The sequence below is a fragment of the Myotis yumanensis genome, unplaced genomic scaffold (assembly GCF_028538775.1).
Source record: "Myotis yumanensis isolate MYYU_CA2020_CCGP unplaced genomic scaffold, mMyoYum1.0.hap1 SCAF_12, whole genome shotgun sequence".
Lineage (NCBI taxonomy): Eukaryota > Metazoa > Chordata > Mammalia > Chiroptera > Vespertilionidae > Myotis > Myotis yumanensis.
The window spans coordinates 44,382,000-44,395,355 of NW_027223763.1; the positions used below are offsets into that span (position 1 = coordinate 44,382,000).

Here is a 13,356-nt window from a genome sequence, read left to right on the forward strand (position 1 = left end):
CTGTGTGAGCTGAAAGCTATGAGTTCATGTCAATATGTGCTACCCCAATCCAACATCACAATATTCATTCATTCTGGTTTTCTTTTACTCTATAGTTTTAACTTGCTTCTCAGACAGTGAACAGTCTGACTCTGATTATCCTTATACTAGAGGCCCAGTGCACGAATTTGTGCACAGGTAGGGTCTGGCCAGCCCAGCCCCAGTCGGCAGATCAGGGCCAGGCCTGTCGGAGGAGGAGACAGCGTGATGTTGGCCAGCTGGCCCGCCCTGATCCAGCCCAATCAGGGCTGGGCCAGCTGTGGGGAGAGGCCATGGGCAATTGGCTAGTGGGCCCTGCCCCTGATTGGGATGGGGAGGCTGATTGGGGGTGGGGGCGGCATGGGGAGGGGCTGTGGGCAGTGGGCTGGTTGGCCCCGCCCCCAAATGGGGGAATGATTGGGGGTCAGCGGCTGGGGGAGGGGCCGTGGGAGGTTGGCCAAATGGCCCCATCCCCTCTTGGGGTTGTGGGGGTGATCAGGGGTGGGTCCAGCCAGGGGAGGGGCTGCAGGCCGATCAGGGTGGTGGGGGCCCACCCCCCGATCTGGCCGGTTTGCTGACCACAGTGGGTGTCATAGCACCCAGTCATTATGGTCGTTATGGTGTTCTGGTGGCTGGCTTTTTATATATATAGGTATATATAGATCTTTACTTACTTGATTAATTTTCCAATCTGTAACCATTGCCAACACCCCTCCATCCCCATACAGTTGCCCTCTTCCTCATAATCTGACACCCCTACCCCAGGCTTGCCCTCTTCAGCCTTTCCTGACACTGAGTGCCAGGCCATTCCTCTACAGGGACACCCTTGGCACCTTGCCTTGGCCCTGACACCTGTGGCAGGTCTCTCCTCCAGGTACATGCCCTCCTCATTCCACTCAGGCTCTATTATCCTGTGCCAGGCTGCCCCAGGTTTGGATGCCCTCCCCACACCATATGGGTTCTGATTCTCCATGCCAGGCAGCCCTTTTAAATCTTTTAAATGTATAGTCTTCAGCTTCCCACTCTGTGCTTCCTCAGCACCCCCAGTATGGATGGCTACCTTGTTCTGATGGCTTTTAGTGCCACATTGTACAAGAAGGGAGGGAAGAGAAAGGGAAAAGGTATGGGAAAGGGAAGAGAGAAAGATGAAGAGGCACATAATTATTTTCCAGTCCTCACAGTAAGCCTTCCAAAAAGCAGTGTTTCCCCCTAGTTTACACTTGAGGGGACTATAGTTCTGAGAGATGAAGCCACTTGCCCAAGGTCTCAGAGCCAGTAGTAGGTAAGGAGCCAGCATCTGAACAAGGTCCTCAGGTTCCGTCTATCCCACCACACTGGCTCTAAAGAGAATGCTCTCAAAATGTGTTTGGTCTTTGGATGGTCCTCAAATGTGTAACATGGTGTTTGAAGAAAAGGGATGCAGTTCTCTTGAGAAGCAATAGGTTGTGTTCATTGCATGAAGACAATCTTGCCACCACTTGGCCTACTTCCCTGTCTCAACTACAGTTAGACTCAACAGGAACATGGCTTTATTTGGCTTTGTTGTCTGGGTGGAGCCATGAGGCTGGGACTCTGGTTGCCAGTGGCACTCGGCCAGAAGTCTCACTACCTACCCAGTGGTGGTGTCTGCCTTCTGTGGTGGGCACTTCTGAAATGAGTCATCTTTACATGCTTGCCAACCCTAATCCTCTCCTCCCCAGCTGGCCTCGCCCTTACTGCCACAAGGGAGCTTCGCAACTTTCTGAAATTTTAAATGGGGAAATAAATGCTAAATCCAGAATGAGGAAGGGAAAAAGTTTGCTCTGGTTCCGCACACACAGCTACAGAATGCACTAGCCTTAATGCTCTTCATACCCAAATCCTGAGGGCTGGCATAGACATAGGATTAGAGTGTATATATTGTGAAATGAACGTCTAGCACTATTCTGTAACTTGTTGTCTTAAATGCTCATTTGTTGGTGTCTTTGGGGTCCATGCAAAGAACTCCAGAAAACATTCTATCAAAACCAAGGACAAAAAGAAAGCCTCTATTTGCATAAAAGAGCAAAAGAACAATTGGCAAATCAATTTCATTTTCCCCAGACTTGAGCATACTTTGAGAAGAAAATTGGATTTGAATTTTTTAGTTATAGTGTAGGAACTGTCACAAAATCTTCAAGCTGGGAGAAATATCCTAGAATTCATGTTATGCCCATGCCTCACCTTATGAAGCAACAGAGAGGCGACTTGAGGATGATGGATGGAGGCACAGTCTGTAATTGTGTGAGTCTGCGTCTGTGTGTGTCTGTGTGTGTTGCACACATGTAAGTAAACACTCTTGGAGACAAGAGACAAAGCTAAAACAGATATTGTTCTGGTTACCAAGGCTTAACCTACGGTCTTAAACGAGGCTGCTTCCTGGCTTTCGTTTTGGTGGCCCACACAGGTTTCCCTGGAAGAGGCATGTGACTGAGCTCTGACATCAATTCCCTTTGCAGTGTACAAGTCCTGAGAAAGGCAAACGGCAGGTACTACAGTGAGACATTTGAATTTAATTCAGTTTGCTTCCATCTTAGAATGAATTAATATTAGTTAGTTCTTTGGGGAAGGTTTTCACTTAAAATTGGCTTTTCCACTGGTTCAGCATGTTGTCACTTGGGGTAGTATAAGCAGGATACAACTTGAAACTTTCCTGTATTTGTCACTCTCTGAGTTGGGTGGCTTTTGCCCTCAGGACATTAGGTCATATGATACTATTTCTTTTCACCCTTAGGGAAAGTCCCAAAAATTCATTTTCTGTACTAGAAAAGCCCAGCCATCCAGCACCCACGTACATATTGCTGCCAAAATTTATATTGGCGAGAATAACTTTTGAGAAGCTAGCGTGTTTATGAAATTCCCTGGGAAACTCTCTCTTTTCAAAGGATCTGTGTTAGAAAATAGAAGATCAATATTATAGTATAAAATAGAGCTTGGTCCCAATTGTATCTACTCCTTTTTTACTACTACCTTCTACTACCTAGAGCAACTGGAACCAAAATCATTTTCTTAAATATTTCAATTAGTTACTACTTCTGAGGAGTTGTTTGCACAGGATCTTCAAAAAGCTGTTTGTTAATTGATGATTATGAGCAATATGATTAACATTTTAAAGTTTCTTTATTGTGTTGGTGTTTAGGGATCTCAAACCAAAAGTTATGCTGGCTATTTCTCTTAAAATCCTTTCTAAATATTTAGCCTCATTTCCTTTTTCAGAGTACACCTTTTTCATTTCCTTGTTTGTTTGTCTTCGGTTCCCCATTTTGGCCTGTTGTTCACCCAGCCCGGTCGGTGCAGGTTGGGTCACGGCGATGTAAGTGGCCAGTAGACACTGACAATGGGTGGCCGTTTACAGTAAACCATGACCTGAACTAGTCACCAAGCTCATCATGGCTCTCTTTTAGGCTATTTCTTATCTCCTTTTACTCAAAACAAATAGCTCATCTTTAGAGCATAATACAATCCAATGAGAGTCATATTCTCCATTCTCCCTGCAGATGACACTGGGACGTCTCATTTTTCTTTAATTAACTCAACTAGAATGCACGGAATACTTGTTCTGTGTATGCCACTGCGCATAACCCAACACTTCGCCCCTCCCAAAGAGTTATAAACTCTGTATTTGGGTCATTGCTAGTAGCCCTCCTACACCCCCTGCTTTATCTGCCTGCCATTTGATCTGCCACTAACTCAGTTCGTGCTCCTCTGCCAACTTACTCGGTGGTTTTTCTAATAGTGTGGGAAATCAAACAACATGGGTGCGTGCTCGCGCTGTTGACTTGGCAGCATGTTTTCCAGGAAGTCTTTGAGTCATAAAACTGGGGAATATACACATTGGTTTCTATGGTTATTATTTGACAATTTATACCTGTTGATTTTCTTGTTATGAAATTATGGTCTGATTTCTTTCCCCAGGGATAGTCCTAGACCAGTGATGGCGAACCTATGGCACGCGTGTCAGAGGTGACACGCGAATTCATTTTTTTGGTTGATTTTTCTTTGTTAAATGGCATTTAAATATATAAAATAAATATCAAAAATGTAAGTCTTTGTTTTACTATGGTTGCAAATATCAAAAAATTTCTATATGTGACACGGCACCAGAGTTAAGTTAGGGTTTTTCAAAATGCTGACACGCCGAGCTCAAAAGGTTCGCCATCACTGTCCTAGACATTATATTTTAAGCCCTGTCCACGGATACACATTTCTTAAGACACCATTTTAATGGAGATTGAGAATGCTAGCAAAGATTTTCAGTATATAAGTCATTTATTTCTATTTTTTCAAAATCATGCCCTGCCTTTTTAATTCTTAAGAACATTGATATGGAGATTAAATGTTTTCCTCTATTTTTATCTTCAAATGACCTTTATTTGCTGCTTCTGCACTTTGCTAGATTTATTCCAGCTGCTTACACTAGAGTCATAGTTTAGCTTCAACTTGGAGCCAAATGCCCCACAGCTGAAATGACCGCACCTCCAAGGTGGCATTTTCCCAGGCCAACCCTGCCTTTAATAAGGAGCCAGCCAGGAGGCAAGTTTGTGTCTCATTACAAGAGAGCCTTGTTTTAGGCCTGGCGCATAATTAGACGTGAGGAATTACAATTGGTCCTCTCTTTGCAAGACCTTTCAGCACCAAGTCTATGCTTAATCCATTACTTTTATTTTTAATCTAATGATTTTGCCTCTCTCTCTCTCTCTCTCTCCCTCTATCTCCTCTCGCCCCCCATAATAACAACAATAAAGACACCAAGGAAATTCGGAGATTTGCCGTTTTAAAAAGATTGGATCCCGAAAAGATTTTCACAAGACGCTTCAGAAACAGACGTTTGAGTCAGAAATCTTGGAGTGCAGTGAACCCAGAGTTCAGGTATTTCCTATCAACAAACACGGTTACCAGGTTACTGGCTGCTCTGCCCACGGCAGGCTGTGGGGTTTTAGTAACAACTAAAAAGGCGAAATTCGTAGAATGTTAGAATAGGAGGAACTCTACCATCTGAGTCAGTGATTTTTTTCCAGACTTGTTTGTAGCCACAGACATTAGTGTGCAAATGAAAACCCAGATGCTCAGTAATTAAAATAGATGAAAGTGGCGGGGGGCTCTACTTGCTGGGGGAGGCCACTGGGCCCTATGCCTATAACATTCCTGTGGAGACTAGAGGTGCCCCTAAGGCAGGCTGCAGACTGATTAAAACAGCGGTTCTCAACCTGTGGGTGGCGACCCCTTTGGCGGTCAAACGACCCTTTCACAGGGGTCGCCTAAGACCATCCTGCATATCAGATATTTATATTACGATTCATAACAGTAGCAACATTACAGTTAGGAAGTAGCAACGAAAATAATTTTATGGTTGGGTCACAACATGAGGAACTGTATTTAAAGGGCCAGAAGATTGAGAACCACTGGATTAAAAGCTCCACACTGAAGCACACTGCCTGGGTCCCCTGTGATTCTACCACATCTAACTCTGCAACCTCAGATAGGATAACTAAACTCTCTGGGCTTCCGTTTCCTTCCCTGGAAAACAAGAGTGGTAATAGTAACTAACTCATGAAGTTGTTTGAGTATTAAATGAGTTAATATATGTAAAGCATTTAGAACCATGTCTCTTCTGACACTTAGTCCCAATAAATATTGGCTACTGTTATTATTGTTGTTACTATTATTATTATTACAGAGTAGTTACAGTTTAAAAGTCAGCTCTGTACATCTATGTTTATATAACAGCAGTATTCACACTAGCCCAGAGGTGGGAACAGCCATGTATCCATGGTCAGATAAATGGATGAACAAATGTGGCATACACATACAACGAATTGTTCAATCTTAAAAAGGAGGGGAATTCTGACAAACACCACAACATGTATAAACCTCGAAGCCATTATAAGTGAAATAAGCCAGTCACAAAACTACCGACACTATACTTTCACTTATACGAGGTACCTGGAGTAGTCAAATCCATAGAGACAAAAGTAGAATGGTGGTTGCCAGGGACTGGGAGAAGGGGTAATGGGCAGTTACTGTTTCATGGGTAAAGTGCTTGAGTTTTGCAAGATGAAAAGAGTTCTGGAGATTGGTTGCACAACAGTGTGACTATACTTAGCACTACTGACTGAACACTAAATTTTGTCATGTATATTTTACCACAATTAAAAATAAACTTTGAACCAGTGCTCTAGTCCAACATGCTCATTTTATAATTAAGAAAAATAAAACAAATAGGAAGGGATTTGTCCAAGCTTGCATAGGACTTCTTCTTCAACCAGTATAATTTTTAGCTTTCAGGTGCTGTCCTAGCCCAAGCATCTCACCCTGCTGAATAGTACTGGAGGGTTTTTAAATAGTGCCCATTTTTCTAACAACACAGTCTCTCCAGTCCTGCCAGCTACCTACTCTGAGCTCTGCAGAGGAATCAGCCATCAATTCTAGTGCTGAATGTGGTGGGCTTCCTGAGGCCTAGAACATCTGTGTGCTGTACTCTGTGGGAGATTGAAGGGACTTTTTCATTGGTAATTTTGACTAAATTCAGTTTTTACCATACACGATGACAAAGTGAATCATTCCTTGTATCAGTCAGATGGCAGCCACACTAGGTATTTCCACAGAAGAAATTTAACGTAGGGAATTGGTTAAAGAGATTTTGGATGGCTGAGAGCGCCAAAAGGGAACATTGAAGTTATGTGGGAGTCATTACTGCAAACCACAGCACACCACCTGGGACTGGGGTCTAGGGCAGCGCCTCCCAAACTTTAGCTTCCTCAGAATGGCCTGAAGGGCCTGTTCAAATACAGATTGCTGGGCCCCATTCCAGAGTTTCTGACTCACTAAGTCTGGAGCGGGGCTTGAGAATTTTCATTCCTAATTAGCATTTCCCAGGAGATGCTGATGCTGCTGGTCTCAGGAACCATGGGTCGAATGGGAAGAGCCTGGAGATCGGAACCTAGGAGCTCAGAAGAGGGGCCGCAGAGCTAGGATTCAAATCTCTGAGGAGGGGGTGTGGTCTAGCCAGTGCTGGTACCTCAGGATCTCAGAAGAAAGACCTTATAGAGGCCAGAAGTCTGGATTCAGATTTCCTAGGAGGCGGAATTGCTCAGCTGGTTCTGGTACCTCCAAGGAGGTAAGATGAGGATGGTTCTGGAAGCGCCAAAAGAAGCCAAGGCTAGAATAACTGCCACTACCATGGCAAGAACTGTAAGCAAAGCGGAAGGGGCCAGTCTCTTCTCCCAGCCCCTTGTAGCGCCCCCTATTGGCATAACTTAAAAGGAGCAGCAGGTAAAGCAGAAATGTGATTTACCGAATGCAGACCTAGCATCACAGATTGTATAAAAGGGTGAATTTGGAACTGAGAGACAGTAGGTGAATGACCAGCACCCCCATAAAGCACACTCATTCCTCCAGCAGGCTAACAGAATGTTCAATGAAGTCATTGGCTGGGTTTCAGAGGCAAGTTATTAACTAACTATGTTTTTAAGTGTTGGACTAATACTCATTATGGAGTGATACACCATGAAATGACCAGCAACATCTTCCCTTTCATTCTCATTCTTATTTACCTTATTAAGTAGAATGGTGAGGCCAGATGCCTGAATTTATGTAAGTTAAATACCTATGTGATATGACTTCATGGTACTCAGATATTTCATAAAATTGGGTCATATTATTCATAATATTATATAACTTTCTTTTTCATATTAACAATACAATATAATGAATATATGTCCTTTCTTTTTTATTGGCTGCACAACATTTCATTATATAAAAGTTCTAAAATTTCTTAATGCTTCCTCTTTTAGGGGGCATTTAGATTATTTCTGTCATTTTGTTATTAAAAACGATGTTTCAGATATGCTCTTGTGTTTTTATCTTTGCTTACTTGTCCAGTGGTACTCTTAGGCTAAATTCTGGAGAGATATATATATCTCTTGATATCCTTTTGAAGAAATTGAAAATCCACTTCATTTTCCCAAGGCTTTTATAAATTCTAAAACAAACAAAAATATTAATAATTAAAGTGTTAATATTGATTATTGCTAGCACATTCATTTTAGGTAAAATTTAAGATCTAGCAAAGTAGCATTTTTTTTATGAGGTAGATAGATGTCACAAAAAGTGTACCTTATAGATAAATTGTAAAGGGTGTAATCCATTTAGTAGAACTTTAGGATAACATTTTACCATCAATTTTATAGATGTTTATAACAGATCCATCTATATTCTTACAACATATTATTGATTATGGTTATATAGTCCTTGCCAAGTCTTTGGTTAGATATGCATTCCAAATTTCCAAGACATTTCTAGTGGAATAAAGCATTCACTTCATGATTGATTTAAGAGTTTTTTCAAACACACTGCAGCTAAACGTGGATACTACTTGAATAGCAAACACTTTTTCTTTTTTTCTGGTGCTTATTCCTGTAACTGTTACTAAAATCTGTTCCCATGCCCACAGCTCTGTCTCCAGAAACATAGATTCAGCTTTGGAGTTTAGATAAGGTTTAATGTTGAAGGCTCTTCACAGGTCATCTTATTTGCCAGTTTCAAAAGCCAGGTTCTGGAGTTGAGATTAGGATGAGGTCTCTCTCTTCCCTAGGCCAGTCTCCTTTCTGTTACACCTTGTTCCCGTCTGTTCTGCTTGAACATGAGACGTGAGCATGGTTCATAAGAGGCGTGGGCTTCCAATCTCCAGAAAAGAACACACCAAAAACCGATAGGAACACCGTGCTGTTTTCAAACCTTTCCGCAAGTTCAGGTTTACCTACCTAATGAGTAATTACCTATTTCCAGGTGGGGAGGAGAGATTTCATTTTAGGATGCTCAGGGTAGGAAGCGAAGATGTGATTCTTGTCAAGCCCCCAGTTGGCTCAGAAACTCCTTGAGGCCTGATGCTGTAATCGCACCTGGGAGCAGTGCTGAGACGTCCCAGATGGTTTCGTTCTCATTTTAGATCCACAGTCTCTCTCACAAGGATGTGTCTCTTCTCACAGGCAGGCCCCCGCCCCTTAAAGGTGCTGTGTGATGTGTCTGGGAAAGGCCCCCTCACTGCTTTCGACTTCAACCTGCGCAGCCTGCAGCCTGACCAGCGGCTGGAAAACCTCCTGGAGCACGTGAGTGCCGAGGACTTTGAGAAGCAGAACGAGGAGGCCCGGAGGACCAACCGGCAGGCTGAGCTCTTTGCCCTCTACCCATCAGTGGACGAGGTGGGTGCGACCATCCCCATGCGGGAGAATTTCAGTGAAGACACAGGGAGGCTCCGGGATAATATTATTGTTCATTATTACTGTGTAGCAGCGTCAGGATGTTTAATCATATGATTTCAAGGGCTTTTTATATAGATATAATCTTATTTTCCAGTTTAAAAATTACATATATATATATTAATTGTTACATATAACAATTAATATATATATATGTATGTGTATGCATATATATATATATATATATACACTGAGTGGACAGATTATTATGACCACCCTATCAGTACTTCGTTGGGCCACCCTTTGCCTTCAATACTGCGGCGATTCTTCTTGGCATTGACTCTACGAGATGTTGAAAGGTGATGCGAGGAATCTGCAACTATGACTGATGAATAGCACTGTCCAGTTCTATGAGATTGGATGGTTGTGGAACCAGCTGCCTGATGGCTCCTTTAACTTCATCCCACAAATGCTCAATTGGATTGAGATCTGGTGATTGTGGGGGCCACCTAAGCAAGGTAAAGTCTCCCTCATGTTCTTGAAACCACTCCTGCACAATACGAGCACCGTGGCATGGCACATTGTCTTGGAAGAAGCCATTTCCATTGGGATACGCCATCAACATGATAGAATGAACTTGATCAGCAACGATACTTAGGTATGTTGTGCTGTTCAGACATTTATAATGATCTGGCCCTCTAGCAACTTCAGTGCGAAATTATAGCTAATTTGCCTACAAATGTCCGGTGGCCATAATAATCTGGCCACTCAGTGTATATATATATATGTGTGTGTGTGTGTGTGTGTGTGTCTGTGTGTGTGTATAATAATACATATACACACCAGCTTGGCTGGGGCTGTTTATTTTACTAAGGCAAGCTTGTATAATAGCAGAACCCATTATTGATCAATTACACAAATGAGATTCCAATAATAGCTAGGATTTTCATAAGCGCTCTACAAAATATTTTCACTGGTATTATCTCATTTAGTCTTCAAAACATTCTGAGCCTGATCAGCATGGCTCAGTGGTTGAGTGTCCACCTATGAACCAGGAGGTCATGGTTTGATTCCCAGTCAGAGCACATGCCCAGGTTGTAGGCATAATCCCCATTGGGGGGGGGGGGGGTGTTCTCTCTCATCATTGATGTTTCTATCTCTCTCCCTCTCCCTTACTCTCTGAAATCGATAAAAATATATTTATAAAAAAACCCACATTTTGAGGATCCACATGCAGTAATCCCACTCAGCCAGTCAAACCATTCAGTTACATGGGGGTATGTTTTGCAGTTAATCCATCAAGATGTATTACTTAAACCTTGATGTTCCTTAGTGCTTGGTTCAGATTTTTCTTTTTAAATCTCTGAAAGCATTCAAGCCTGAAATGTCACAGCCATGCTCCCAAGGCATAGACCGTTAGGATCTTGTTTGTTCACGTCTCTCTATATTGGACCAGGCCAACAACAATTTGATAATTTAGGCTTTGGTCATTCCCCAGGGCACTTCAGATGGGACGAGGGGTGACCATTGTTCAAGACTGTTTCAGCTCCTTATTCTTCATATTAGGCTCCCAAGCTTCCCTTCTGCATGTTAGAATACCTGCACTCTGGGTCTTGCCAGGTCAGCTTACCATAATCTCTCTGCTGTCCATATTTTATTAAAAGTTCAGTTGCGCCGAAACCGGTTTGGCTCAGTGGATAGAGCGTCGGCCTGCGGACTGAAAGGCCCCAGGTTTGATTCAGGTCAAGGGCATGTACCTGGGTTGCGGGCACATCTCCAGTGGGGGATGTGCAGGAGGCAGCTGATCGGTGTTTCTCTCTCATCGATGTTTCTGACTATCTCTCTCCCTTCCTCTCTGTAAAAAATCAATAAAATATACATATATATATAAAAAGTTCAGTTGCAAGGAATATGATTTGGGGCAATTTTGCATAAAAGATATGTCTTCCATCTACTCTCTATCTGCAATTTGATTTTTGGATCAAGCAAGACCATCAGGGAGCCTGATTCTTGCACCTTGTGGCACCCCCATCGCTGAGAATTGTGTTAGCTGACTGGCCTTTCGATGAGTTCACCACAGGTCAGCAAAAAAGGACAATAAGGGAAATAGTAGTCATGAGATGTGATATTGTGTCCTCTATGCAAATACGATAGAGGACATTGACCTACATCTCACCCAGCACCCACCTCAATAGGGATCCACAGGGAAATTGTCCCTCAAACCCTCAGACAAAGAAGAATTGTGCTTCCACTGAGAAAACTTATATACTTAGAGATTGTGCATATCTTGTAATCTCCTCTTCTACATTCTTTACTTAGTTCACCTCTACTAAGTCTAGCAGCTTATTTATTGGTGGTCTGAATTTACTTCAACTTCCTTTTTTTCCTTATTCTTAGTTTCCAACTACCTTGGTTTTCTCATCTATTTGTAGACTTGTCAGTGGACTCAAATCCTTTTCTGAATGGGGCAGATTAAAAATAAATATGAATAATGTGGACAGTGTTATCATCTCCATCTTTCACATTGCAAAGTAAGAATCAGAGAGGTTAAATAACTTGTTCAAGGTTCTACAGGTAAATTAAATTATAGGATGGAGATCCTAAACCATTAATTCTAAATTTTATGTTTGCTTGTTTATTTATTTACATATGACTACCAGGTAAATTGGCACACATAATTGAAATTCAAAGATGATGCACCATATTTTATCTCATAACTTTTTAATTTCCCATCTACAACTTTAAAATTTTGTACCAAATTTGTCCAAGAAACATTAAGTTTGGCTGATTTGACCTTCACTTGCATTCTTCTTCCTCCCAGTTACATGATGGAGGTGCCAGTATGTAATAAGGAGACCCAGAGTGGGCACCAGAAGAGAGAAAACAATTAAAGGATGAGGAGAATACTTCCAGTGAGACACCAACTCATTAAAGTTTCCCTCAATGGAGAATATCCCGTATGAACTGATTAAAAGAGTGAATCATAGACTATTTTAAAGGAACTTTGTTTTATGGTCTTTGAACAATGCTGAAACTCAGTTGAGATTGAAAGTTATAATCTAGCAGAGGTCCTAATGGGACCCACTTTATTGGAATGCTTTGTAATTAGGGTACTAGTTATTTGTAAATTGGTATGTATAAAATGCTTGAGTGCTCCTACACCAGCCCTTTAATGTGTTGTAGGTGGACACACAGAAATTGCATTTATATTTGTAATTTGTACTTGCTTTAAATAAAGCCCTGTGGAAGAAAGGTAAATTTTTGGCCTACCATGAAATGATTACAAATGCTGTTTTTTTTGATAATACATTAATGAAATTGTTTTATACTATCATTAATTTATTTCCTAGTGAGGACAGTTAGAAAAGAGGTGAACCATTACATTCAAATTATGACTGAGTCCATAGGAGAGGTAAAAGTAGAATTCAACCACCAACATAGACAAAGATGAGTTCTTTCCCTGATTCACTGAGTCTATAAAAGGTGTTCTGTGTGTTGATCCATGAGAAAGTTGCCTCTGTACTCCAAATATGTGAAGAATTTGCATTTTGGTTGCAAGTGACAGAACCCAACAAAAAATAATTAAGAAAAATGGGATTTATTGGCTCACATAATGAAATTACAGGTAGGCAGTTGTAGAGTTGGCCTTAAGATCCATTGGGTCAACTGATGGAAGCATGTAATCTCTCTCATTTTCTATTTTCTTTCTCTCTTTCTCTCTCTCATCCACTAAAATTTTATATTTCCTCTTCTGCTTCTTTGGGAATTCATTCTGATTTCAGATAACTATAAAGGCTCAAGAAACTCATACAGATTAGAAGAAACTTAGGAAATACATTAATATGTAGACCCTGTTTGGATTCTAATTTTTAAAACTAACTATTAAAAAATTAAGACGGTTGGGAAAATTTGTAACTGATTACATATTTAGTGACAACAAGAAATTTTTGTTAAATTTTTAAGAGTCATAATGGTATTACAGTTATGTGCTTTTATAAGTCCTTACCTTTTAAGAGTTGTACAGAAATATTTACAGATGAGATGATATGATGTTTGGAGCTTTTCTTCTAAGTAATCCAATATTGAATAGGGGAAGGTAGTAAGTGGCATTAAACTCAAGTTG

At 41.4% G+C, this 13,356-nt stretch overlaps 1 protein-coding gene across 2 annotated transcripts in view; it reads left to right on the forward strand.

The window, feature by feature from the left end:
* DOCK8 (dedicator of cytokinesis 8) overlaps positions 1–13,356 on the forward strand; it is a 195,747-nt gene that overhangs the window by 69,975 nt on the left and 112,416 nt on the right. For both annotated transcript variants that reach the window (XM_070431550.1, XM_070431551.1), the window contains 2 exons: positions 4,782–4,905; positions 9,024–9,236. In XM_070431550.1, the coding sequence (XP_070287651.1) occupies positions 4,782–4,905; positions 9,024–9,236 (337 nt within the window). The remainder of the gene's footprint in view (positions 1–4,781; positions 4,906–9,023; positions 9,237–13,356) is intronic.